Source organism: Polistes fuscatus, unplaced genomic scaffold, assembly GCF_010416935.1.
Source record: "Polistes fuscatus isolate 324 unplaced genomic scaffold, CU_Pfus_HIC Scaffold22, whole genome shotgun sequence".
Lineage (NCBI taxonomy): Eukaryota > Metazoa > Arthropoda > Insecta > Hymenoptera > Vespidae > Polistes > Polistes fuscatus.
This window is the reverse complement of record NW_025113099.1, coordinates 1234043-1260681: the sequence shown is the minus strand read 5'-3', so window position 1 is coordinate 1260681 and position 26639 is coordinate 1234043. Positions and strand designations below refer to the sequence as shown.

General features: G+C 30.6%; 1 protein-coding gene across 3 annotated transcripts; it reads left to right on the top strand.

Annotated features, from left to right (window-relative positions):
* Positions 1–762: 762 nt before the first annotated feature.
* Positions 763–25537, top strand: LOC122517933 (REPTOR-binding partner). Of its 3 annotated transcripts, none has more exons than XM_043636558.1 (4): positions 763–1069; positions 15840–15933; positions 22876–22997; positions 23409–23538. In XM_043636558.1, exons 1-4 carry the CDS (start codon positions 1031–1033, stop codon positions 23478–23480), a joined length of 327 nt encoding a protein of 108 aa, XP_043492493.1. In that variant the 5' UTR covers positions 763–1030; the 3' UTR covers positions 23481–23538. The 3 variants fall into 3 exon arrangements, with proteins under 3 accessions (XP_043492493.1, XP_043492492.1, XP_043492494.1); XM_043636557.1 differs by lacking the exon at positions 23409–23538 and adding an exon at positions 25284–25537 and having other exon boundaries at positions 768–1069; XM_043636559.1 differs by lacking the exons at positions 763–1069; positions 23409–23538 and adding exons at positions 15748–15768; positions 25284–25537.
* Positions 25538–26639: the final 1102 nt, after the last annotated feature.

The window sequence follows — 26639 nt, the reverse complement described above, 5'->3', positions numbered from 1 at the left end:
GTGACAAGAATTTTATGATAACTAAAATACAATACATAAACGTCTGTAAATACGTGGTTTAAGAATCGTGAAAATACCGCATCAATGGTTGTATGTGTACTCCATTGAATAATGGTTGAAACTTCGATGGAGCCACACAAAGGCGACAAGTCCAGACGGTGTAACCTTACAGCCTAAACAAACATTCAAATCTAACGAAACGATTTCTTTCTCTTTTGTCCAACGATACACTCTCTCACCCACCTATACTCATACCATCACACATATGACGAATAAAGAATAATATTTACTTGGTGATACTTATAAAGAAATCGTCTATTAATAATTCTAAAAAGCTCGACACGCATATACACACATACGTTACAAAAAAGTGAAAGATGCGCACGACAGGTTGCGCACAAAAAACGTGACGAGGTCATTCGATCACTAAATTTGACTCTTCATATTTTTTTCATACCGGGCGCCTTATATGAAAATCGATTCTTAAGGAGTATAACTAAAAACTGTACATTTAGGTTAATTAAACGATTTATTTTTATGTTTCAAGCTCATCATTCTACATTCGCGTCAATTAAAATAGATTTTCCAAATATAATTTATCCAAACATAATTTGAAATTACGCGACAATTGTAGTTTAAGTTTTGTCCACTATTAGCGCCACCGTCTGTTTCTCACTCGGTAGATAATGTAGATTTTGTAAAACTGATTAGCCAATTTCTGCGCGGGTGTCGCGGCAGTCGGTTTTCATGACGTAATTTGCGATGTTTCTCAAGCCAACATCGAGAGTTAGATGCCTGGGGGGATTGCGGTGACCTTGCAGTGTTTGTAAACAGACACACGCTGGTACACGTTGATGTCGGAAGAAACATTGAAAAATTAACGACAAAAGTGATCGACTAAATCAAGATTGATACCTATATTATTGAAGAAGTGGAATATCGGATTAAGACGAATAATCAAAGAGTGAAGAGAAAGAGAGTGGTGAATCGAGTGAGGAAGGAAGATATAGAAATTCGTTCGAGGAGGAACATGGAAGTGGAGCCGATGTGTATAGTAGAAAACGAGACGGTGAGTCGATCATAGATAAGGAATAAACGAAAAATAAAAATGAAATAACAGTAATAACAGTACGTCATAATGATGCAATCCTAGTTTAGAAAGAAAACAAAATATATATATGTCCTTTGATTAGCGTCATAGATTATTACACCATGTTGTGCAAGGAGGGCGCGCGGGAAAGAAATAGAATGTTTCGGCGGGTTCGTGTCCTTGATCAGGACGAGGGGCGTTGTTTCGATCGCTCGTTTACGTCAAGATCTTTAGAATCAGACCAGAGTGAAGGGGTTGTTAGAGGAGGGGTGTGTAGAATGGGAGGCGCCTGTTCCCGCAATGTTTAGTGGCGTTGGTATTATCGTTGTATCTCACGAATCTCTTTGTATGTATGTGTCATACGATGCTCACGTGTGTACGTAGTTTAGCATTCTTCGCAAAAGATAGCGTTATCTTTTCATTATATTTGTGCTGTTACTAATAGTGGGTATTTACCGATCGATAGACTTACTCTTATCGACGGATACATTGTTGTAGTTTTATATCATTCGAGCACTTCCTTTTTATCTTTCGATTTAATGTATATCAAGTTTTTGACGACGTATGTCTCATTTGAAGATTTTACTTACAACCAAAGAATACAGAAGTATATAGAAACTCACAAGTTCCCTTCTTTATCGACCTAGTTTCATTTTAGTTGCTACCGGGACCACCAGTAGGCGATAGTATGTACTTAACGCGATGACGGTACAATACTATCAAAAAATAAAATCTACTTACTATCGCCCACTGGTGGTCGCGGTAGAAACTGAAATGAATCTGGTTAGATAAAAAGGGATACTTTTAGTTTCTAGACATTTCTGTATTCTTTGTTACAACGTAGTACTTTCATATCATAGGAGTCGAGTTGACGTTTCGAAGTTGTTTCCGAATTATTTGGTACGATTTGTGAACGATTTTTTTACTAACAAAAATTTGATTTAAACAATAAGTTCTGTTATTTGATTCGAAAGTTTGTAAAACTTGGATTTTAACTTTGATAGGTGTGTCGGCGTTTATTATTTTTTCTTTTTCTTTTTCATCGTCCTCTAGATAGGAGGAGAATACGATGCAACGTTTATTGTTTGGAAAGAATTTCCCGTTAGTCTCCAGAGATGATACTCACTCGTGCGATTGAATTCTATCTAAACTCTCTTAGCAATAAATGCAAGGACGTGGAAACTAATTCCACGTTGCATTTAAAAGGCCGATGAATAAAAAAGATTTACGTAGTCGCTTATGGCATTAACATGATGATATGTGTGCGTGTTAGTTGTGTGGTGTATCGTGTGCTTTAATACGTCATTACGAAGTTTATTCTACTTCGTTGCACGAAGATAAGCGTTATAAATAGCATTCAAAGAGTGTGTGTCGTGTTTCGTCTCCTTTTCGTTTCTTTTATCTTCCTTCCTTTTTTGTTTTTTATTTTTTGATTTTTGTTTTATTTTCGTTCGAAAACATCCGAGGAGAACTATCTAGAATAATCTATCGAGATGCACTTGAGTGCAACGTCATTGCGAAGGATTCTTTGCTGAAAATATTTAAATGAAAAAAATAAAAAGAAAAAAGAAAAACAAATCGAAAAAGCGAAGCGTTAAAAAATTCATTTTGTTAGGTTAAGTTTTTAAGGAGTTGAATGCGATTCGCTTTGAGCGAATGTAAACGAATGAATGAGCTTCGTTAGATCGTGAGCTTTTAAGAAAAATCGTGTAGGTGGCGGTAGCGTCGATTGTTCATATCGGCGGTCACGGGCGCCGGTATCGGCCATAGACGTCCCTGAAAGGCAAGCAGCCTCTTAACCCGTGAACTGCGCAGTTGTCGGAGCTCGCGCGACGCGTAGCACCGGTGAGTTTTCTTTAATATATATTTTTATATACTCATATTTCTAACTGGAGAGCTTAGAACTCACTTTCCTATTTCTCTACGATCAAATTGGCTATTGACCTATAAACTTTTTCCTCCAATTTCCCAACATTTTTCTTTATTTTCGAATGACCACCTCCTCTACTTTTATGCGATATATATGTGTGTACGCGTGTATGTGTGTTCGTACGCATGTAGCATATCTACATATGCGCACATACCCGTATATCGATATCCCCTAATTTGTTTTTATATTTTATATTTTTCTCGATTATTTTTAGTAAAATTATTTTTATATTTTTTCACGAATTAATTTCTTTATTTTGTTTAATATATAAATTTTTTTAAGTTATATATATATGTATATGTATATGTATATATGCGCAATTTCTATTTTTATATATTTATAATTATATTTAAATTGTATTTAAATGATATTTAAATGATATTTAAATGATATTTAAATGATATCTTAGTTATACTTTTAAAGGCAATTTACCACACTTTCTTTTGATAAATACAAAATATATTTGTTTCCGGTACGATGTCAATGCTCTACACGCATAGTATGCGTCGAGTACCGTCTAACATTTACAATGCGCAATTCTCTTGTGTCTTTTGCTTTGTTATAGTAGTCGTCTATAGTCATCATCATCATCATCGTTGTTCTTGGTGATATGAAGAGGAGGGTAGTTTCGTCCAATCACAGCTCTAACAATCGTTCTACTCCGAATCGCGTGTTTTAAAATACGGGTATTGTGTTTTCTACTTTTTTTCTTTTTTTTCTTTTTTTTTTTTTAAATTTTATTTCCCTTATTTCTCTTTATTCCTTTCATTCTCTAATACTCACACACACACACACACACGAACACGAACACAGCCGTACACATGCATATGGGGGGGGACATAGAAGAATGCACATGCACATCTCGTTGGAAACGACGCATCCGTGCGTTTCAACTCGACACGCCGTTTTATGGGTTTCGATACGCGTTGAAAAGAGGAAGCTGCTTCGAGAATCGGCGTTAATGTTCCGCTTTTACACACCATAAATCGATTTATTCGAGGAAGAAAAAAGGAAAGAAACGTTAGGCGTGTATATGATAGAAATAAAGTTTGTTTGTTTGTGAAATGAAGAAAGGAATTTATCCAGTGATAGGGCAGGGTTTGATACGATCTCCCCTTCTATGGTGGCCATCGAAGGAGAACGCAATAACGGGACAATCTAAGAAATTCTCCTACTCGTTCATTCCATTTTATTCATCGTATTGTTTTATTCATTTACAATGTCGTGATTTTAAGTTCAAATAATATACTTTCTTTTTATATTCTTTTTATTCTTAATCCGCCATCTTGTTTTCTTATTTTTTCCTTGAAGGATTTAAAGCAATTAATTTGAAAAACAAATGTAGAATTGTTTATTGTTAGACAAACATTATATAAATATATATATAAATTTATATGTAATAAATAATACATAGATACACGTACTACACACACACACCACTAACTACGACTAATCATAACCTTAAACATAATTCTTCTTTGTACTCGATTACACGTTCTTTAATCCGCCATCTTGTTTTCTTATTTTTCCTTGAAGGATTTAAAGCAATTAATTTGAAAAACAAATGTAGGATTGTTTATTGTTAGACATACATTATATAAATATAAATTTATATATGTAATAAATAATACATAGATACACGTACTACACACACACACACACCACTAACTACGACTAATGATAACCTTAAAAATAATTCTTCTTCGTACTCGATTACACGTTGTCTTAATCCGCCATCTTGTTTTCTTATTTTTCCTTGAAGGATTTAAAGTAATTAATTTGAAAAACAAATTTAGGATTGTTTATTGTTAGACATACATTATATAAATATAAATTTATATGTAATAAATAATACATAGATACATCTACTACACACACACACACATCACTAACTACGACTAATGATAACCTCAAACATAATTCTTCTTTGTACTCGATTACACGTTCTTTAATCCGCCATCTTGTTTTCTTATTTTTCCTTGAAAGATTTAAAGCAATTAATTTGAAAAACAAATGTAGGATTGTTTATTGTTAGACATACATTATATATATATATAAATATAAATTTATATATGTAATAAATAATACATAGATACATCTACTACACACACACATACACCACTAACTACGACTAATGATAACCTTAAACATAATTCTTCTTTGTACTCGATTACACGTTGAGAGTCCTTGGTACTCTCTCAGCGTATCGTTCCTGCTATGATTAATTAACTCCCTCAAAGGTTGTTACGTTGGTACAACGATGCTTTAACGGGAAATATTTTTCTAGTACGACCTATCGAAAGATCTTCTTCTTCTTCTTCTTTTTCTTCTTCTTTTTATTACGTCTTATTTTTTCTACTAATTTTCTTTCTTATTCTTCTTCTTCTTACTCTTCTTCTTCTTCTTCTTCTTCTTCTATATTTCTTTTTCTTCGCTTTATTTGATTTTTCCTTTTCGTTTACCTAAGACTTCCTTTTACGACGATAACGAACGACTCGCCTCAAGGTTGACTCTAGTTTTGATTTTCTTTTAAGTAAATTATCGTTCGAACGAAGAAATAAGACTCGACTTGGTGAATAGAATGCAAAGAATAATCGATACTTTTTAAGGTTTCCTCGAGCTACGAAAAAGAAATAAATGTTCGAGTTGTTGTTCATTATCTAACGATTTTTTAAAAAAAGATTCATTTTGCTATTATATTTTAATAATATATTATATTAAAAATAATATAAATTAATATATAATAATATAATATTAAAATAATTAATAATATATTAATAATATATTAATATAATATTAAAAATAATATAATCTTTGGTAAGATTGTCGAAACATTTAAATTAGATTATATGAAAGTATGATATATATAATGATAATAATAATTAGGATTATTTTTTTTTTCATAAGATGATGAAATAATTCTGTCGAAATGATGAAAATACTACTACTTGTCTATATTTAACGAAATATTATATCTTATCTCCCTTTCTCTCTCTCTTTCTCTCTTTCTCTGTGTGATTATTGGTCGATCTTCAAACGACGATAATTATAATAATTAAAATCGTATTCTTCTTCGTGAATTTCATTTCGTAATCATTGGCGTGGAAGAGAAAGAAAAACTTGTAATATGTAACAAAGAAAGCTTTTATATATATTCGATATTTACATCGAATTATTGCGAGATGCAAGCGTCACCAAGCCAAATATTTAAATAGGCATTCGTAAAGAGATTAGACGGTGGGCCCTGGATAGCTCAATGGTTAAAGGCAGTCGGAAAAGTGTAAAATGGAAAGTGGAAAATCCGGGTTCGAATCCCGGTCAGTCAGTTTTCCAACGGTCAGATTTTTTTCACGAGTCCTAAATTATTAACAAAAATAAAGATTCTTGCGATTTGAATGAATTATAATCGAATTCCATTTTCGTTGTTTGGAACAATATTGTACGAGTAAGAAAAAGAGAAAAACAATGTTATTGGGGGTTGCACGTAGAAAAGCGATTCTCGTTTGGTAAAATCCTTTTTCAAGTTCGGACGATCGTGTATAGTCCTAAGCGTTATCGTAGTCGTTATCGTTACCATTTTCTGTAGTGTGTAGCCCTCAGGTGTTGGTTTACCCATGAGTGGTCCCTTCTTTAACAGGAACGAAACGTAAGTTGACAAGCACCCTTGGTACCTACCTTGTCACCGACAACTCGTCACATCTCCTTACAAATCTGGGTCATTACGAGGGTTTTCAAAAAAGTCTCTCTGTCATCTACCTTAATAAGAGAAACATTTTTCAGAAATAAAAAGATAAAGAGAGAAGAGAGAGAGAGAGACAATGTAAAGAGATCGCAGATTTATAGTTTTATCGATTTTCCAAGATTTTATTCGTTGTTAGGAAAAATTATTACACAAAAAAAAAAAAAGATAAAAACAGAAAATTAGAAAATCTTCAAATTGTAATATCGTTTGATTTTCGTCAAATCAAGGAAGAACATTTACGTTGGGCATCCGTTTTATCTTCGTAATCATTCGACACGTTCAAGAATAATGTTTTAATTCTCGATGTTTTATTTATTGATGTTATTATTGATGTTTTATTCTTGAATAACGTTTTATTCTGTTCGGGGGGGGAAAAAAACGATTAGGATATTCTAATCAAAATGTTTCCAGTCTAACAAGTCAAACCGGTCGGTGTATAAATAATTTTCATATTCTCTCTCTCTCTCACTCTTTCTTTATTTCTCTCTTTCTTTCTTTTGTCTCTCGTTCTTCTCTGTTCATATCCGTGACTCGTCGTTGTCGTCGTCGTCGTCGTTGCATCGCCGCGTTTCGTTTCGTTTCGTTTCCGCGAACGAGTCTCTCGGTTGGGCAAGGTACGCGGTTTTCGTGCCGCGTACGATGATTTTGCTCGCTCGAGCCATTGTGTTCACGAAGCCACCACCCTTTTTCATTGTTACACGCCGCTACTAACAGACAGACAGAGAAAGAGAGAAAGAGAGAGAGAGAGAGAGAGTATGTGTGTGTGTGTGTGTGTGTAGGTGAGTAGGTGGGTGTGTACGTGTGACGAGAGAGTGACGAGAGAGTAACGAGAGACGGTACTCGGAAAATTACGCTCCTACCCTTTTCCTCTCTCTTTCTCACTCTTTCTTTCCATTTTTATTTCTCTCTCTCTCTTTCCTACAATTCTTCTGTTTCTTTCATCCCCTTTTCTTTCATCCCCTTTTCTTCGTTTCCTAGGTCTTCGTTCCGTTCATTCATTCGCTTCATTCACCCACCTTCCCATTTCTTTTCCGTTCGCCAGAAACTCACGAACAATAAAATGTAAAATTCAAGAAGAGAAAGAACATTTTTACCTTCTTCCTTATGCCCCGGCACGCATTTTCCTCGCAAGGCCCGAGAAAAGTCGCGCGAACGTGCTTCCAACTAGGACCCTTGGATTCTTTTTGTCAACCCTTTTTTTTCTTTCCTCTCTTAACTTTTTTTCTTTTTTAAATCAGAACCAGTCACCCCCCCCTTCATTCCGATCCCTTTGAAAATCCCTTTAAGATTCATTGACTACGAGTTGCGTTACCCTTTTTCTTCAATTTTTTGTTGTTGTTTATTTTTAGTAAGTATATAATATGACAAAAATTGTTCCACGTTGTTTCTTTATTTTCTATCGATGCCATTGATTTCGTAGTTTAAAAATGTAACGTCATGGTAGATTAAATTATTATTTAATTATTAAATTATATTTAATTTTATATATAATTCTAATTATATTAATTATTAAATTATTATTTAATTATTAGAATTAGATTAGGTAGATTAACGAAGAAAATATAATCGCGAGTTTGAATATTAAGAGAAACAATCATTTTTGTTTATTTTTATTTTCTCAATTCTAGAAAACACCAACGCATAATTTATTTTTTATAAAAAGTATGATAAATCATAGTCAAATAAAATTGAGAATTGTACGATTCGAGATTGTGAATATTATATTTGAAAAAAAAAAAAAATAAGAAAACGAGGGGGGGGAGTAATTTTAATCGAATAGTTAATCTGAAAAATGAACGGGAGTGGGTTTTAGTTTCGCGGTTTTATCGAAAGAAGCTTCATCGAAATCGTAATTATGTTTTAAGATTGTTGCGTAGAGAAATTAATTGCGAACTGGGGGGGTGGTGGGGGATTTATTTTCTCGTAAATTCGAGAATAACCCGCGGGTGGATAGAGAAGGGTAGTTTAAGTAGGTGATATTGGGGTTGGAGGGTGGGTTAAGGGTCGATGCGGAAGAGGGTGGAAGAGGGTGGAAGAGGAGGAGTGACAGGGTGTAAGCTTCGTTGAGAACGTTTCATAGCTACATAATTAAAAGGTTTCCGCTTGAAAGATGATCGTCTAAAAGTCGTTTAAACGAAGCAACATGGGAGGGGGTGGGAAGTAGGGAGGGGGAAGGGGTGGATAGAAACAGGAAAATTAGAATCCCGAGGATGTTTATTAGAGGTACCCTTTCATTTTCCTAGTTATTTTATCCTCTCCCTTTGTTTTCGTGCGTTTTCATTTACACGCATTTCATAGTTTTTTTTTTTCTTCTTTTTTTTTCTGTATTCTTTTTCTAACTTTAATTTTTTTCATTTACGAAAAATCACATACGCGAGATAAGAGAGATTTTTATGACGTACGGTGGTTGTGTTGTTGCTAAACAGAATTTAAATAAAAAAAAAAAAAAAAAAAGAAAAAAAAGAAGGAGGATTATAAAAGAAGAAAAAGTATGGTGGAAAGGGAAAATGTGAAAACTGTTTCCTTTGAACTTGGACTATTCGTTTGTCGGATTTATTCGGTAATGCACGATTTATGTATAAAATAACGTAAACCCCCGATGAAGTATTCGGTAATAACAAAAGCACCTTTCTGCGATTATAATTGCTTTTCCCTAAACGAAATATACGTCCGTTTAATGAATTTCTTTTTTGTTTTTTTTTTGTTTTTTAAATTCTAACTGTTTCGAAACTGTTATTTCTACGTTATATCTCCTCGTTGTTACGAAAAAACATCAATGGACACTAAGTAAGAGCATTATCGTTCAGTTTTTTTCTGACTACGGCTTATATACTTTATACTTTATTTCTGTATTACTTTTGTTTTATTCGTAATTTTGACAATTCGTTTGGCAAATCGGGGATTTTAGAGTGATTTTATTTCATTTTCTTTTTTTTTTTCGCAATTAATTCTAACAAATTTTATTATATATATTTTTATTATAATTATTATATTTATTTTATTATTTATTTTATTATTATTATATTATATTATATTTATATATTTATTTATATTTATTTATATCTCTCAAATAATTGTATTTTTCATAAATGATTTTTTCAACGATACCAATGAAAGATATAATTAATATTTTTGTTTTATTTCAACCTAACTGTTGTACTATGATTTTTTTTAATCAAATTTTAGATAAAAAATACATTTTTCGGAAGTTAACCAATCGTTGCAAATAAGTTTGATAGAAATGTTTTTTCTTTTCTTTGAGAAAATCAATGTAACCGGTATCCGTAGATGTTCAATCACGTTTTTCGGTGTTATAGGAAGGAATGTCATCATGAACTATTGATTTAATCACGCCCCAGTGAAAAAATGTAAAGGTACGAGGTATTTTGGTGAACATTGTGGGGGGGGGGAAGCGGGTTATCGAATATTTTCAATGCGATCCATCATTGGGAAAATTTTTGCTTTAATACTCGACAGGTTATTGATGCATTGTACGAACCGGACATCCGTTATTTTCAAATCATATTCGATATCTTTGAGGTACGGAAATGTCTTCGTAAAATTCACACATTTTACGAATATTTTTGTTGTATTTAAAGACCATGTTATGGTACAAGTATAGCAGATAGTTGGATTTATCTAGAAATTAATATTTTAATTATTATTAATTAAATTTAATTATTATTAATTTTTTATTTATTATTTATTATTATATATATTTATTATTTATTATTTAATTATTATTAATTAATAATAATTATTAATAGAAATTAATTCAAATCACGTGTTTCCTCGTGACAAGAAGAATTTTTTCGAGAGAACAAATTCCTTCGTACAATTTAAAAATGAAAAATAAACAGATAAAAATATCGTTCGTTAACAGAATTATTGTACGTAAATCATATTAAAATAGCTTTTACACGTAACACATGAATATTCAATACAAGTGTGAATATGCGTATACATTAAAAATAATGGGATATACGTGTGTCAGTAATTATGTAACAGACTTGAATCAAAAATTTAAACTGATCCAGCTTATCATCTATTTTTCGATATTTGGCGTTAGATAAAAAATTGTTTTAATGTTTCTTCCGATTCGTACGTGTAGTAATTTGTTCTTAAATATATTTTTTCTTTTTTTTTTTAAATATTTGTAGGTTTAATGGAATATCGCAACGTTTCAATATTGTTTTCCGATTTATTCGATGTTAAGAAAAAATGAAAAATTATGAAGAAAAGATTTTTCTAATGGATTTATCCAGAGTTTTGTTGCGTTAACGTTCACGAAGATACTCCAGACGGTCGCGTGCTTCGTCACGATTCCGTTAAAGGCATCGTATATTTCCTCGCATCGTAAAATACAAACGTTAGAGAAACGTGTAATACGTGTGTGAATGGCAAATATGTGGATGTGGATACTAAACGAGTATACATGTACGTAGTAGTAGTATCCGATTTAACTTGACCAGCTAAAATAAAATATCTTTTCTGTTTTTGATGATAACAATATTTAAAAATAAATCAGCAAGATACAACGAAATAATATAATTCAAACATTTCAAGCGTTTATCCAATAAATAAAATCACTTTTAATGTAGAATCGTTCAATATGATTTCATTGTAATATTTAAATTCAACTAATTTAATATTACATTAATATAAAAAAAGAAAAAATAAGTACAAGAATGATTTGTATATTTCAAAGAACAATATAACCACGTAATCTTATCATCATCATCATCATCATATCCCCTTTATTTTATATCCGCGTCATTATCTTCTGAAACATTTTTCTTTGTCGTGGAAAATAAGAAAGATATTCAAGGTTGTCAACTTAAATGGGACATTCTCGCTTCCCCCTCCTTATATATATAAGTAATGTATATATATATATATATGTATTATATATTATATATTATATATATATTATAAATATATTAAATATATTATAAAATATATATTATATTATATAATTAATATTTATATATATATTATATTATTATATTATATTATATTATATTATATTATATATATATTATATTATTTATATATTATATTATATTATATTTATATATGTGGGATGCGAGCACCTCCAAGCCAAAACTTAAATAGGTGTTCGTGAGGAGATTGGACGGTGGGCCCTCGATAGCTCAATGGGTTAAAAAGCAGTCGCCCGTAAAGCGGAAATAATCCGGGTTCGAGTCCCGCTCCCGTCAGTCTTCCAACGGCCTGATTTTTTTCACGAATCCTACATATATATTATATATATTATTTATAGTAATATATAATATATATATATAAGTAATAAATAAGTATTATAGATATAATATATAAGTTAATATATATTATAATATTAATAATATATATATATATATATATATATATAAGTTATACTCTCCTATGTACAGTTTTACGTATTTAGATTTAGTTGCATAGTCGTAGGATAATGGGACTGTAACACACATTAAGAGATGCACCATGGTGGTACAGAGTTTTACGTGCATGCAACGTTTTACGTTTGTTTATAAAGTGTTGCACGTAGGTGGTTGCGGAACGCAGTGGGTTAATGTCACCAGATTAAATTGAGCTTTGCGAGGATCCTTACTAAGTATCGTAAAGAGAAAGAGAGAGAGAGAAAATAACGTACGCAAAGTAAACGACCTCTTTCATGGACGTGAGAAGAAACAATCGTAAGATTGGAATCGTTCGAAACCATTCGAGAAATTACACGTAGACAAAGCAAGTTTCCCATCGTGGCTTGGTGGTGGCCTCGCTTCCGTTTCTACGAAATCCGGTGATATAAGAACGACGACGACTTGTGGTGTCGGTTTAAAGTTTTTCTAATTATTTTTTTCTTAATTTTTCTTTTCACGGATACGTGCGCGTTCGTTCGCATGATAAAAAAGAAAATTGTTCTTTTTTGTTGTTTTTTTTTTCTTTTAAGTAAAAACAAATGTATAGTTACGTGCATTCAATAATTAATATCAATTATGAAATAATTTCTAAGTATTTGCTATGATAATTTTTTTTTTAATAATAATTTTAATAATTTTAATAATAATTTTAATTTCCGTTTTGTTTCACCTATATATTATATTGTACTACACTGTAATTAATGGCCTTTAGGGAGCTCAGGCTGTAGGGGGTCAATAAAATATTTTATTAAATAAATAAATACATAAAAAATAATTTGATAGTGTTAAATACTAAATGGTTTTTCATCGATTAAATCGCACGTAAAATGTTTCGTGCCGGTACACCGTATTCGGTTAATTTATTTTAATCCTATCGTCGTATACGTTTATCATTTGTACGATTGGATTGGATGCTTAATGAGGGTTACTTGTTCGTTTGGAAATGAACAAAATAATCGGATGAGGGAGAGAAATTTTCTTTCTTTTTCTGTTACTTTTTTTTTCTTTCTCTTTTTTCTTTTCTGTACTATGTCGTACCACTTACTATTACGCGAAGGATCGGAGAAACTGTCAGAAACAGAGGAAGAAGGAAGAAGGAAGAAGGAAGAAGAAGAAGAAGAAATCGAAACGTAGGAGTCGTGATAGATTTAGAAACGAAATGTCAATAGCAGAGAGTTTGACAGATTTGCGTATTCCTTAGACGAAACTCTGTCAGGATCATTGGAATATTGCAATATTATTCATCGTAACTTTGTCGAAAGTTTATACGAATGAAATTCTTCTTCTTCTTTTTCCTTTTTTTCTATGCTTAAAAATGAAAACATTAGAAGAGTTGATAGAAGGAGATAACTTTGTTTCCAATTTGCAACGTTAAACATTCTGTTCTATCATATCCTAGATGAGATTCATCTTTGTTTGAAATTCTTTTTCAATTCTGTATGATTAATTATCTTTCATTTTCTAACATTATCCATTTGAGGTTAAATAATACAATTTTTTTTCTCGTCAGGAAGTTCTTAAAAATACTTTCTGCAATTTTATTCCTCAGTATTCTTCTGTCGTTCGTATAGGACACTTGCATTTTTCAATAAATTTCTTTTCACTTTGATTCTCGAAAGATTTTTAAAACAATACCACAAATTCGAATTCGTGTTTTCGCGAAACCGTGGGTTTTAATTTGATGATCTTTACTTTCGCATTGGTTTATCTCTTGGTATTTACTATTACGCGATAGTAATCACATTGTATGTTCTCTTATTGTTATATATTCACACACATATATATATGCATATGTATACAACTAATATGCATACGCATGAACGAATAATATTTGTATTGCGTGATGCATAGATTTGTAAGGAAGCATGTAACATGATTAATTGGAAATTATGCGAAATTTCCTCTTGTATAGATGCAGATTCGATTGAGAAATGATTTGTCCCTTATCTTAATTAAATTATATTTATTATTAACTCGAATCGAATTCTTTCTTTTTTGTTGTTTCATAAACAACATTCGAAAATGCTTCGAATAATAACTTCATCTCCGTTCATTTTCAAGACGCGATAACTTTTGACTGAATAAATTTGTTTCAAATTACTCTATGTTATATATATCAGCTTTCCACTATACGCAAGTTTTCTCGGATTCGATTAAAATTATCAAAGTTATGGGATCTTAAATCTACTTACCAGAACAATATGAAGAAACTTTTTACTCGATCCAACTTTGTTACCTACGAATATATTCTCACCTATATATTTTAAAATATATATATATATTGTTATATATATGTATTATATTTAATATATAATATTAAATATATATAATTACATATAATATAAATATAATAAATATATGTTGTAATTAAATATTATATATTGTTTATGTATTGTTAATTAAATATTATATATTTTTATATAATATTTAATATATTATAATATTAAATATATATATGTAGGATTCGTGAAAAAATTGGGCGGTTGGACTGACTGGAGGACCGGGACTCGAACCCGGTCTTCCGCTTTCCGGGCGACTGCACTTAACCCATTGAGCTATCCAGGACCCACCGTCCAATCTCCTCACGAATGCCTATCTAACTTTTGATTTGGAGGCGCTCGCATCTCATATATATTGTTATATAATATTATATATATTTTTATATAATATTGTTATATATAATATAGTATATATATTTATACAATATTCTATTAATAATGTAGGAATATTCGTAAAGATGTCGTGTACATAAGAAAGAAGGAAGGAAATAAGGGAAAGAAAGAAAAAAAAAATATAAAAGTAGGTAAACACATATGAGAGGTGAGGAGGAAAAAGGGGCGTTGGGAGAATGGTTGCTCGTATATGCGAGATTTAGTAGCAAAGAAGAAAACGGAAGTGGTGTTGGTCGAAAAAGAGAAGGAAAAAGAGAGAGAGAGAGAAATAGAAAGGAAGAAAGAGAAAGAAAGAAGAGAGAACAAGGAAGAAAGATCATTTCCGAGGAGATTTAATATCAGATAAGATTGAGATGAGAGAGAAAGAGAGAGGAATGATGGTAGAAGAGGTAGAAGAGGTCGGAAGTAAACACAGAGCGGATGGTTTAAAAGAGAGAAAGGAATTTGTATTTTGTCACCCCTTGAACGTATGCATAGCTAAAACCGGTACGATACGGTACGTGCATATATATCCGGTAACACAACTACTACTACTACGATGCCTTAGGGACGGCTAAATTTTAACAGGCGATTGTAAATGTGTGTGTGATGTGGGGGGGATTATACGCACACACGCGTTTAGTTTAGTTTATCACGTGTAGTTTAGTTTCTTTTTGGTGAGGGGAGTGGGAGGGGGGGACTTAAAAGCAGATACGCACGTACGTGCTGAAAATTCACGTAACTTGAACACTCTTTTCTTCTCCCTTTTTTTTTTGTTTTATTTTATTTTAGTTTTTTTTTGTTTGACTTTTAATGATTTATAAAATCTGTCCAAAAATAAAATGAAACGTTAAAAGTTTCGGTCTTATCTAAAATAAACTTAGCGTGCTTGTCAATCTAAGGAGGAAGGATCTTCGGTCGAAGATAATAGAAGATTTGTACGTTGTGTAGAAAGTACACATTTTCAGTTGACATTATGGATTTATTTATCGTTTATCTTACCTTACAGGCGGGATCTCGCGGTGATCGGAAAGAGGGGGGCAAGAGGGGACGCAAGCCTGGAAGGAAGGCGTCCGACAAGGTGGACATGAAAACCAAGCTGGGTAAGATCGGTTTAACATTTTCTTAGTATCACTACGTCTCTCTATACTTTTACACATTTATATTATATATTATTATATTTTCTTTAACATTTATCCTTTATTACATTATACTTTATTATATTATATTTTTTATTATATTATATTTATTATATTATTTTTTATATTATATTTATTTTTATTATATTATATTATAATATTTTTATTATATTATATTTATTTATTGCATTATTACAATATGTTTCCCAGATATTAAAATAAATTATTTATTTATTTATTTATTTATTTATTTTTCTTTTCTTTTTTTTGGCAACAATTTTATTATTCATGTTGATTTTCGTTCGTTAAAAAGAATTGCAGAAATTTAGAAAAACGGGTAAGAAAAGAACAATGAGGAAAAATAAAAGGAAAGTAAATGCGAGAACGCGTGTCATCGTAGTTGGTTGTAAAATAGAAGAATTTCAGGGATTTTTAAGACTCTCCTCACGGTTACACACTGATTGCTATTGCAATCCTACGAGAAAGAAAAGAAAAATACAAATATAGAAAAGATCAAGAAAAGTTCTTTAGCTCGAGGAGACCGTTAGGAATATTTATTCTTTTTTCTGATGAATATTTATAATACCGGATCAGGATTCACCTGACGCAGTCTTATTTATTTATTTTATTTATTTAATAATATTTTATTGACCCTAGAAGCCTAGGCTTCCCCTAAAAGCTATTAATTACGGAATTAATTAAGCCATTAATAAGCGGAAATTAAAATGATGTATTTATTATTAAACTTATCATTAAAATAGTAATAACGCATAGAAAGTAGATAAAATTATACTGGTTTTATAATAGTAGTATAGTAGTATTGGCTCAAAGCAACAAATATATGATTACAAACAAAACAAAGAGAAAAAAAATTAAAAAAATTAAAAAACAAATTAAAATTAACAAAAATTAAATCTTAGAAAGAAATAAGATGTTATAAAAGAGTAGTAGCAAAGGAAAGAAACAACCGTTGTTTTATTATGTTGTATAGTATAGTAGTATGGCTCAAAGCAACAGATATATGATTACAAACAAAACAAAGAGAAAGAAATTAAAAAATTAAAAAACAAATTAAAATTAACAAAATTAAATCTTAGAAAGAAATAAAATGTTATAAAAGAGTAGTAGCAAAGGAAAGAAACAAACCGTTGTTTCTTATGTTGTATAGTATAGTAGTATTGATTCAAAGCAACAAATATATGATTAAAAACAAAACAAAGAGAAAAAAAATTAAAAAATTAAAAACAAATTGAAATTAACAAAAATTAAATCTTAGAAAGAAATAAAATGTTATAAAAGAGTAGCAGCAAAGGAAAGAAACAAACCGTTGTCTTCTATGTTGTATAGTATAGTAGTATTGGCTCAAAGCAACAATATATGATTAAAAACAAAACAAAGAGAAAAAAAAATTAAAAAAGTAAAAAACAAATTAAAATAACAAAAATTAAATCTTAGAAAGAAATAAGATGTTATAAAGAGTAGTAGCAAGGAAAGAAACAAACCGTTGTTTTCTTATGTTGTATAGTATAGTAGTATTGGCTCAAAGCAACAAATATATGATTAAAAACAAAACAAAGAGAAAAAGAAAAATTAAAAAATTAAAAAACAAATTAAATTTAACAAAAATTAATCTTAGAAAGAAATAAGATGTTATAAAAGAGTAGCAGCAAAGGAAAGAAACAAACCGTTGTTTTCTTATGTTCTATAGTATAGTAGTATTGGCTCAAAGCAACAGATATATGATTACAAACAAAACAAAGAGAAAAAAAAATTAAAAAATTAAAAAACAAATTAAAATTAACAAAATTAAATCTTAGAAAGAAATAAGATGTTATAAAAGAGTAGCAGCAAAGGAAAGAAACAAACCGTTGTTTTCTTATGTTGTATAGTATAGTAGTATTGGCTCAAATCAACAAATATATGATTACAAACAAAACAAAGAGAAAAAAAGTTAAAAATTAAAAAAAGAATTAAAATTAACAAAAATTAAATCTTAGAAAGAAATAAGATGTTATAAAAGAGTAGCAGCAAAGGAAAGAAACAAACCGTTGTTTTCTTATGTTGTATAGTATAGTAGTATTGATTCAAAGCAACAAATATGATTAAAAACAAAACAAAGAGAAAAAAAAATTAAAAAATTAGAAAACAAATTAAAATTAACAAAAATTAAATCTTAGGAAGAAATAAGATGTTATAAAAGAGTAGTAGCAAAAGAAAGAAACAAACCGTTGTTTTCTTATGTTGTATAGTAGTAGTATTGGCTCAAAGCAACAAATATATGATTAGAAACAAAACAAAGAGAAAAAAAATTAAAAAATTAGAAAACAAATTAAAATTAACAAAATTAAATCTTAGAAAGAAATAAGATGTTATAAAAGAGTAGCAGCAAATGAAAAAAAAACAAACCGTTGTCTTCTTATGTCGTCTTCGATGTCAGCAGCAGTTGTATTCTTTAGATTGGTGGATGGGGTTGAAGGGGGTAGGGGGGAGTGTTGGGTGAAGATACAACGGTAGTCAGTGGTGGCTATTGCTGTTGCTGTTGCTGTTCGGCTTTAAAAGGTTGTATTTTGCAATTTCACTATTTTGCCAGGACGGTTAGGTCAGGATAAAGGCACCGAGGAAAAACTGAAAGGAAAGAAAAAGACCTTCGAACCTCTTGGTGTACTGGTTGGTGGTGGTATTAGGGTTGTCCCTGTGTCTCACTTGTGTTGTGTCTTACGCTCGGTGTTTTTTATATTAGTGTCTGCGAAAAAGAAAGAGTGTGAAGAAGAGAGAGAGAGAAAGAGAGAATGAGAGAGGGTGGGAGAGAAGGGTGGGGGTGGGGGAGTACCCCCCTGTGGACCATGGCACCGAGTAATTTCCCAAGATTATTTCTGCTACGCGTACTTCTCTTATTTCCGGAGGAAACTTTATAATCACGCTCCACTCTCATCTTTCGTTCCTTCGTTTCTTTTTTCTTTTTTTTCTACTTTTCCTCTATTTAGTATTGCTCCTTTTCTACTTTTTTTTTTGTTTTTTCCTTAATTTCGTTTTTTTTCTCTCTTAATTTTTGTTCTTTTCTTATCCAACGTTATCGCACACTTCTCGTGGCTTCCTCTTCTTCTTCTTTCTCTTTCTATTTCTATATTTATCTTTTTCCTTTTGTAATTTTATTCTTCTTGCGGTTGATCTCTCGACAATGAACGTCAACGTATAATATAAAAGGAATAACGTGTTCTTTTTAATGTTTTTCTTATCGTTGATTTCAAGTTTCCGTCACTTTTATAAGACTCCTACCTTTCTCTCTCTCTCTCTCTTTATATTTAGTTTTCTTACTTCAGTTTCTTTCTTTCTCTTTCTCTCTCTCGTACATCTTATTCCTTTCTCTTAAGTTTCCTCATGAAGTTGAAACAGAAAAAGGATGCTAGAATTGGTTTGCGAACTTTAAGCTCGGTTTACGACTTTGGTATTCGTGCTACGTAATTGTCTTCCTTTCTATATCTTTCTTCTCTTTCTCTTTCATTGTCTTTTTCAGATAAAATATATAAAAAGTATTTAGATACGTATATTCGTTAACTTTTTTTTTATATACATTTTTATAACTTACAGAATTTAAAATACTTTTCACGTTTTTTTCCAAACCTTTTTTTGTTTTTATAATAATAATATATAATAATATATATATAAATGTAAATTGTTTTAAATAATATAAATAATATTATTTTAAATAATATAAATAATGTTATTTAATATATTTATATTATAAGATAATTTAATTGTATATATAAATAATATAATTTATATTAATAATATATATTTATAATATAATTATATATAATATCATATATAATAAAATAAATAATAATAAGAATAAAAATTATAAATATATTTATACTAAATATATATTATAAATTATTTATATATAAAATATAATAATATAATAATAATAATATAATACTAATAATATAAATATAAATTTTATTTATTTATATAATATTTTTAAATAATATAAATAATATTATTTACAATAATATATTGTTTATTTAATAATAATAATATCTTTTTTTTTTTTTTAAATTTGTACGCCGTTAATTTTTCTATCATCGATATACGAATGTCAGTAAAAAAAAAAAGAAAATTGAACAGATAGAAGCCCTTATTATATTTTGTCTTTCCACGAATTTACGTCGATAGTGGAAAAATGTTTTCGTATGGATCATCCGTAGAAAAACGTTGATAGTAAGAAATGAAAAGTATTATGAAGTAAACGTTTACAGTGTGTTATAAAAAGTCAGGTTGGTACGTTAATATCTGTCCGTTCTCGATCATAAAGCGTTTTATTGCTATTGCACCGAGGTGAAAAAGGAATTTGCAATTTCCACTGAACGGTCGTAGTCGTACGTTCGTATCGTTGTTGAATCTCTCTATTATCTCGAAAAAGAGAGAAGGAAATAAAGAATAATAAAAAAAAAAGGAAAGACAGAAAGGAGAGAATGCGAGTTCTCGACTGTTGCCAAATGACATCGATATCGTTATTTAAGAGGATTTACAAAATGACTCTATTGTTCTTTCCTTCATTCTTTCGTTCATTCGTTTTTTCTTTTCTTTTTTCTTTTTTTTAAATATTCTTTTCCTTTTTTTTTTATTTTACACGTTACGACGTTTAAAAAAACGTATTTCAAAATGGTATCGTGACTTTCATTTTCGATAAAAAAAAAAAAGATGTTCTTTCTTTCATTCTTTCGTTCATTCGTTTCTTTTCTTTTTTTTTATTTTATATGTTACGACGTTTAAAAAAACGTATTTCAAAATGGTATCGTGACTTTCATTTTCGATAAAAAAAAAAGAAAGAAAAAAGGAAAAAAGGAAGAGGATTTTTCAGCACACCACGTGTAGCACGTGTCCTGGGAGTAAAGGGTTAGCTAGGTCGAGTGCCAAGTAAATATCGTATTTAATGCACGATTATGCAACTCCCCTTGAACTAGCTGATATTTTCTACCATTATATGCTTCCGAATGTTTCATCTATTTGTACGATCATTTCGTATCTTATTTTTTGTTTTATTTTCAATCTACGTTTATAGGAAATTTCAAATGATACAACATTGATTATACTTTATTCGGATTGGAAATGAATTCAATCGATTTCAAAATGGATTATTTTGTACATTTTTATTTAATCAATTATTATTTAATTTATTTAATTTTCGTATTTGATTTTATTTTATTTTTTTTTTTTTATTAAATCTACGTTTAGGAATTTCAAATGATCAACATTGATTATACTTTATTCGGATTGGAATGAATTCAATCGATTTTAAAATAAAATATTTTGTACATTTTATTTAATCAATTATTATTTAATTTTTTAATTTTCGTATTTTATTTTATTTTATTTTTTGTTTTATTTTAAATCTACGTTTATAGGAATTTCAAATGATACAACATTGATTATACTTATTCGGATTGGAAATGAATTCAATCGATTTTAAAATAAAATATTTGTACATTTTTATTTATTCAATATATTTAATTTATTTAATTTTCGTATTTTATTTCTTGTTTTATTTAAATCTACGTTTAGAAGAAATTTCAAATGATACAAGATTGATTATACTTTATTCGTATTGGAAATGAATTCAATTTATTTCAAAATGAAATATTTGTACATTTTTATTTAATTTATTTCATTTATTTAATTTATTATTAAAATCAGTTAATTTAATCAATTATTTTTCATTCATTTGTTCATGGAAATTTGTATTTGAATATTTCTATTACTTAACGATTAAAGAGCCGTTTATTTTGAAAGTGGCCTAACTCCATTTTTCATTTTTTCCGGTTACCCACGGTAACATGTACAGCTTCAAATTATCTATCAATAAAGCATTTAAGATTTTTTATATTCCGAGTAAACGGTAATTCTGGACACATAAGTTTTCAGAGTTAGTTGAATCACTGAACCGTTTATTTTGAAAGTGGCCTAACTCCATTAGGAGTAGAGATTTTGGTGTGGTAGAAATGGCATTAAAAAAAAATAATTTACTGTTTGTCCCCCGAGAGTATTACAATATTATCAAAAAGTGTCGGAAAGGTAATAACTTTATTGTACATGAAATGAGACAAGAAGATTTTGTATCAACAAAATTTTAGAAGACGCAATTTTTAAAAGGGTAAGAATTCTAACGGAGAACCAATAAACTGGTTAAAAATATGTTGGATGCGTTTTGTCAAAAATGAATAAGATTTTCTATAAGACATCAATGAATGAGAACGAAAATTTGAAAGTCCTGAATTTAATACCACGTCGGGTAGACCAAGAAAGTTCGAAAATATTGTATTGACACCACTGTATAAAAATATAAGACAAATTACAACCGCAAAATTCAAGGACATAATTGACTTATTACGATATATACCACCGGAACATCATGATTTCTTTAAATCCCTTTCACATACACAAAATGTAGATGAGTAGAAAATTGTTTTGTAATTTATGTTTGTAAAATATTTTGAATCGCATAATTTATGTTTTTAAAGTGTTATAAAGATATGTAAAATAAAATAAGTATTGTTTTTTCGCAATTTGAAGCATCTTAAATTATGTTGAATGGACTTCGGTTCCTTCAAATTTTATAACGAATCTGGTTGTTAATTTTGAAAGTGGCTAACTCCATTCTTGGTAAGAAAACGCATATTATTCACTTAATAATTGCCATTATTTTAATAGGAACTGTAAATTGAACACCTTTAGATACACTTAAGCAACATAACTCATTGTTATTCTTTACGTATATTTTTAATTGCATTGAAACGCAAACCTTTAAATATCTCAATTTAAGGTTATATGGAGTTAGGCCACTTTCAAAATAAACGGCTCAAAGATTTGATTGTATTTTATATTAATTTTGGATTATTTTGTTCGCAGAACGTAGTCGACAGAGTGCGAGGGAGTGCCGTGCTCGAAAAAAATTGAGATATCAGTACCTGGAAGAACTTGTGGCTGACAGAGAAAAGGCTGTCTTAGCTCTAAGAAGGGAGCTCGAAATGGTGCGTTACGTTTCGTCACAATCCTCTTCTTCTTTTCTTAATTCCTACGATTTTTTTTCTATTTTCTCAACATTCCTATCCTTTTTATCCTGAATCTTATTTTACACAGAACAAGAAATATAAGATGACGATAATAATGATCCTTTGTACGTGTCGCGAACAACGCACGTGTATCAGTCGTCCTTCCTTCTTTGAATTTTCTGTTAGAAAAAAAAAGAAGAAAGAAAAAAAGACAAAATAGAAAAAGAAGAAGAAAAATGTTAATATCTTCGTCGTATAACTCGGTAAGATAGGTTTAAATTTAATAGATCTCTGGGGGGAAGAAAGTGGGGGGAGGGGGATGCTTTTTAATTACGCGAAAACTCGATCCATCTTTCGACCATATTTCTCTTACATTTTCTTTTGTCAAAGGAACCAAGCCAAGGGATGAAGTTAAAGTCAAGCGTAAAGTCTTTGTATCGCGTCATAAATCTCCTCTGTTGAGATTTTTCGAAAAAAGAAAAAAAAGAAAGAAAGGTAGAAGGAGAGGGAAGAATAAAAATATTAAAAAGTAAGGAGAGAAAAGAAACGTAAGAAGATGAGGAGGAAGAAGAAGAAGAAGAAGTAAAAAAAAAAAAGTAAAATTACACCTAAAACTTTCGCCGAGTTAGTTTCGTTTATGGAATACGTTAGAGATGAGAAAGAAGAGGAAAAAGAAGAAGAGAAGAGGAGGAGGAGGAGGAGGAGGAGGAAGAGGTGATAATGCAGGAATTCTCCGCGGAAATGCCATAACCTCGTAACTTTCTTTCCCATAATTTTCCTCTTTTACCACGATCACCACACTGCCATTACTTCGTCCATCTTTTTTGTGTAATTAAGTAACTCGTAGAAGTGCAAACTTTTTTTTATATAGAAGACCAAGCCTCTCCTGTTTTTCATCTCTTATCCTAAATTCATTCGCTCTCTCTCTCTTTCTCTCTTTCTTTTTCTCTGGAAAAATATTTCACCCTTTCTGACAGAAAAATACGTTTGAAAATGTTTTCCGATGTTTTAACCGATTCCATATTCCAATTTTATTCGTTGTAAGTATAATATTTTACACGTATAGAAATATTATACACATACACATACGTAGAATAAAGTAAAACTTGGTTGGTAGATTTCGATTTTGGAATATCGTAAATTTCATTTTCTCCGTTACGTGTCTTACTCATTTTCCTCTATCTTTCATGTGAAATAACGTCAACGTTAATTCGATCTGTTTTAACTAGATAACGGTATTTCATTTTACCTACAGAACCAAAGCCCTGAAACTCTCACGACGAATTCCCCAATTGGAATTGGACCGACAATTTAGAAAACGGTGGCGTGTAAATGGGAATTACTTTCCGCTTACTCTACTTGCCCGTCCGTGTTCGTTCGTTTAATTCTGATCATCGAATCGTATTATTATATATTTGTCCTTTGCAAGTATGCTTGAGGCTTATAAATGTACAAAACTACGTGTCCTGCAAATTAACCCTTTGCACTCGAGGCCTTTCTCGCTTGCGCGAACCAGCAACTCGAGGAAATTTCGGCCAAATTTAAGTAGACATTTTACGGGTACTTTAAAAACATTTATAAACAAACAAGCGTATAGAAATAATCAAATATCATCAGTTTATTCATTTATATGTCGAAAAAAAAAACAAACTTTGATAAATACTAACTCTGTAATTTGTTTTGGTGTGATATTAGTGAAACAATAGCCAAGATGCATTCTTGGTTTATCAGGACACGTATCACAGTAATACGAAATTTCCTGTTTACCTCCAGTCGTGTTACGGTCAAAGCAAACCTTGCAGTCCCTTTTGTGTCGTTTTGCTAAGTCGCTTGATTTAAGATTTCAAATAACTCGGGCGCTGCAGCAGCGCCGCGCGAGTTGACACTTGAAATCAACCGGGCGCCATATTGGCGCCGCTCGAGTGCAAAGTGTTAATGATACGAAACTTTAAGTAAGAACGAATAAAATCAAATAACGAATTTAAGTGAGAAAATCAATGACGGAAATGAATTAACGGAAAAAGCAACAAAAAGAAAACACACAAAAATACTTTTTAAATACTCCAAATTCAAAGAAGTATCCAAATCCTATTGGATAATTCATTTCGAAGTTCAATTTAATCCCAGTGGAATGAAATCCTTCCTGTTTAGGTAAAATAGAAACGAGAAAACGAGATGCAATTCTATCCCCAATCTTTTGTTCGATTGCTAAAGAAATCAAACCTTCTAATAGTATCTTTTTTTTATTCGTGTTTACCTTTGCAGTATCGTCAATGGGGACACGAATTGGATCACGGACGTATTCCCGAAGGGCTGCACACCATGCTGGAGCAATTTGGAACCCTTAAGAAAGAGAAAATCAACAGTTAAATCATCATGGAAGACTAAATGATTTTCGAACGAATGTTCGAAGACTTTTTTGACTCCCTTTTCATTTCCTTATTTCCTTCCTTTGTTTTTTCATCCTTTTTTTTTTCATTTCGTACCAACGATATCGTAGTAGCCGAGTTTATGAATTGTTTTTTTTCCTTTTTTATTTTTGTTTTGTTCTGTTGTCTTCTTTTCTTTTCGACGAATTTTTTTTATTTCAAGGATACCACGTTGTTAATTTTAATCCGTGCCGTAGAATATTTTCTTCATCGGATTTGAAATTTTTATTTGTTCAACGACTCGAAGGCTTCCCCTCATCCCCTCTCCCCCCACCCTAAGTCAAAGGGGGGATAATTTTCCTCGCGAAAATTTATAAAAACGGAATTTTGACGATCGACGAAAATTTCATTGAATTTTATTTCCTCGGTTACTTCGTTCGTCATATTTACCACCCCCCACCCACCCCCCTCCGTCCCCTTCCACCCCGACCATTTTCCTCAAAGAAAGGAAACGTTGTTGATTTTGTTTTATTTCAATTCCTATCATTACAATCCTTCCCAGTATATCCCCCCTCCCCTCCCCCTCCCTCAACCCTCCCAACCTTCCACCCCCATTATTCGTTTACTTCTTTCTCTCATCTCGTCGTATGAAGAAAAAGTTGTCGTGATAGTTGCGGTACTAGCAACCGCTCGTTGTTTCGTAGCACGTGTATTCTTTATTACGTGCCGTGCAATCGAAATTTGTTCCGTTGTTTTCTACTTTTATTCGTTAAACTAAAGAAGAAAAAAGAGAGAAGAAAGAAAGGAAGAAGAAAGAAGAAAGAAAGAAAAGTTTTTCTCTCGATCGTTTATTCTACTATATTTGATTTTTTGATCATCGAAAGATTTTTTTTATAATATCATTGTTAAAAGATGAACGATACGACAATTAACGATTTGTAAATTTTGCATTAACACGTTTTTTATTTTGTTTAGAAAAACGATGTTTTTTTTCGATCGTTCGTTCGTTCGTTTGACGAGGAAAAAAATATGAAAAAGATAAAAGTATATTTTGACGATGACATCCTTGAAATTATAAATGATTAAAAAATAATACTATTATTCGGATATCGGTAAGGATGCGTTTAATTTTTAGTTCGTTGATTGTAGCGGATAAGAAAAAAAAAAAAAGAAACAAAGGATTAGAAAACAGGGAAGATATCTCGTTGTGTTATCAAATATTTTAGATGTTTGATCTATCATAGATAAAATT

What these genes read in the sequence shown, in the direction of transcription:
- LOC122517933 (XM_043636557.1), top strand. Translation starts at nt 1,031, where the DNA reads ATGGAAGTGGAGCCGATGTGTATAGTAGAAAACGAGACG. An exon ending in GTATAGTAGAAAACGAGACG is followed by an intron (nt 1,070 to 15,839) that starts GTGAGTCGATCA and finishes CTTACCTTACAG; the next exon opens with GCGGGATCTCGCGGTGATCG. An exon ending in TAAGAAGGGAGCTCGAAATG is followed by an intron (nt 22,998 to 25,283) that starts GTGCGTTACGTT and finishes TTACCTTTGCAG; the next exon opens with TATCGTCAATGGGGACACGA.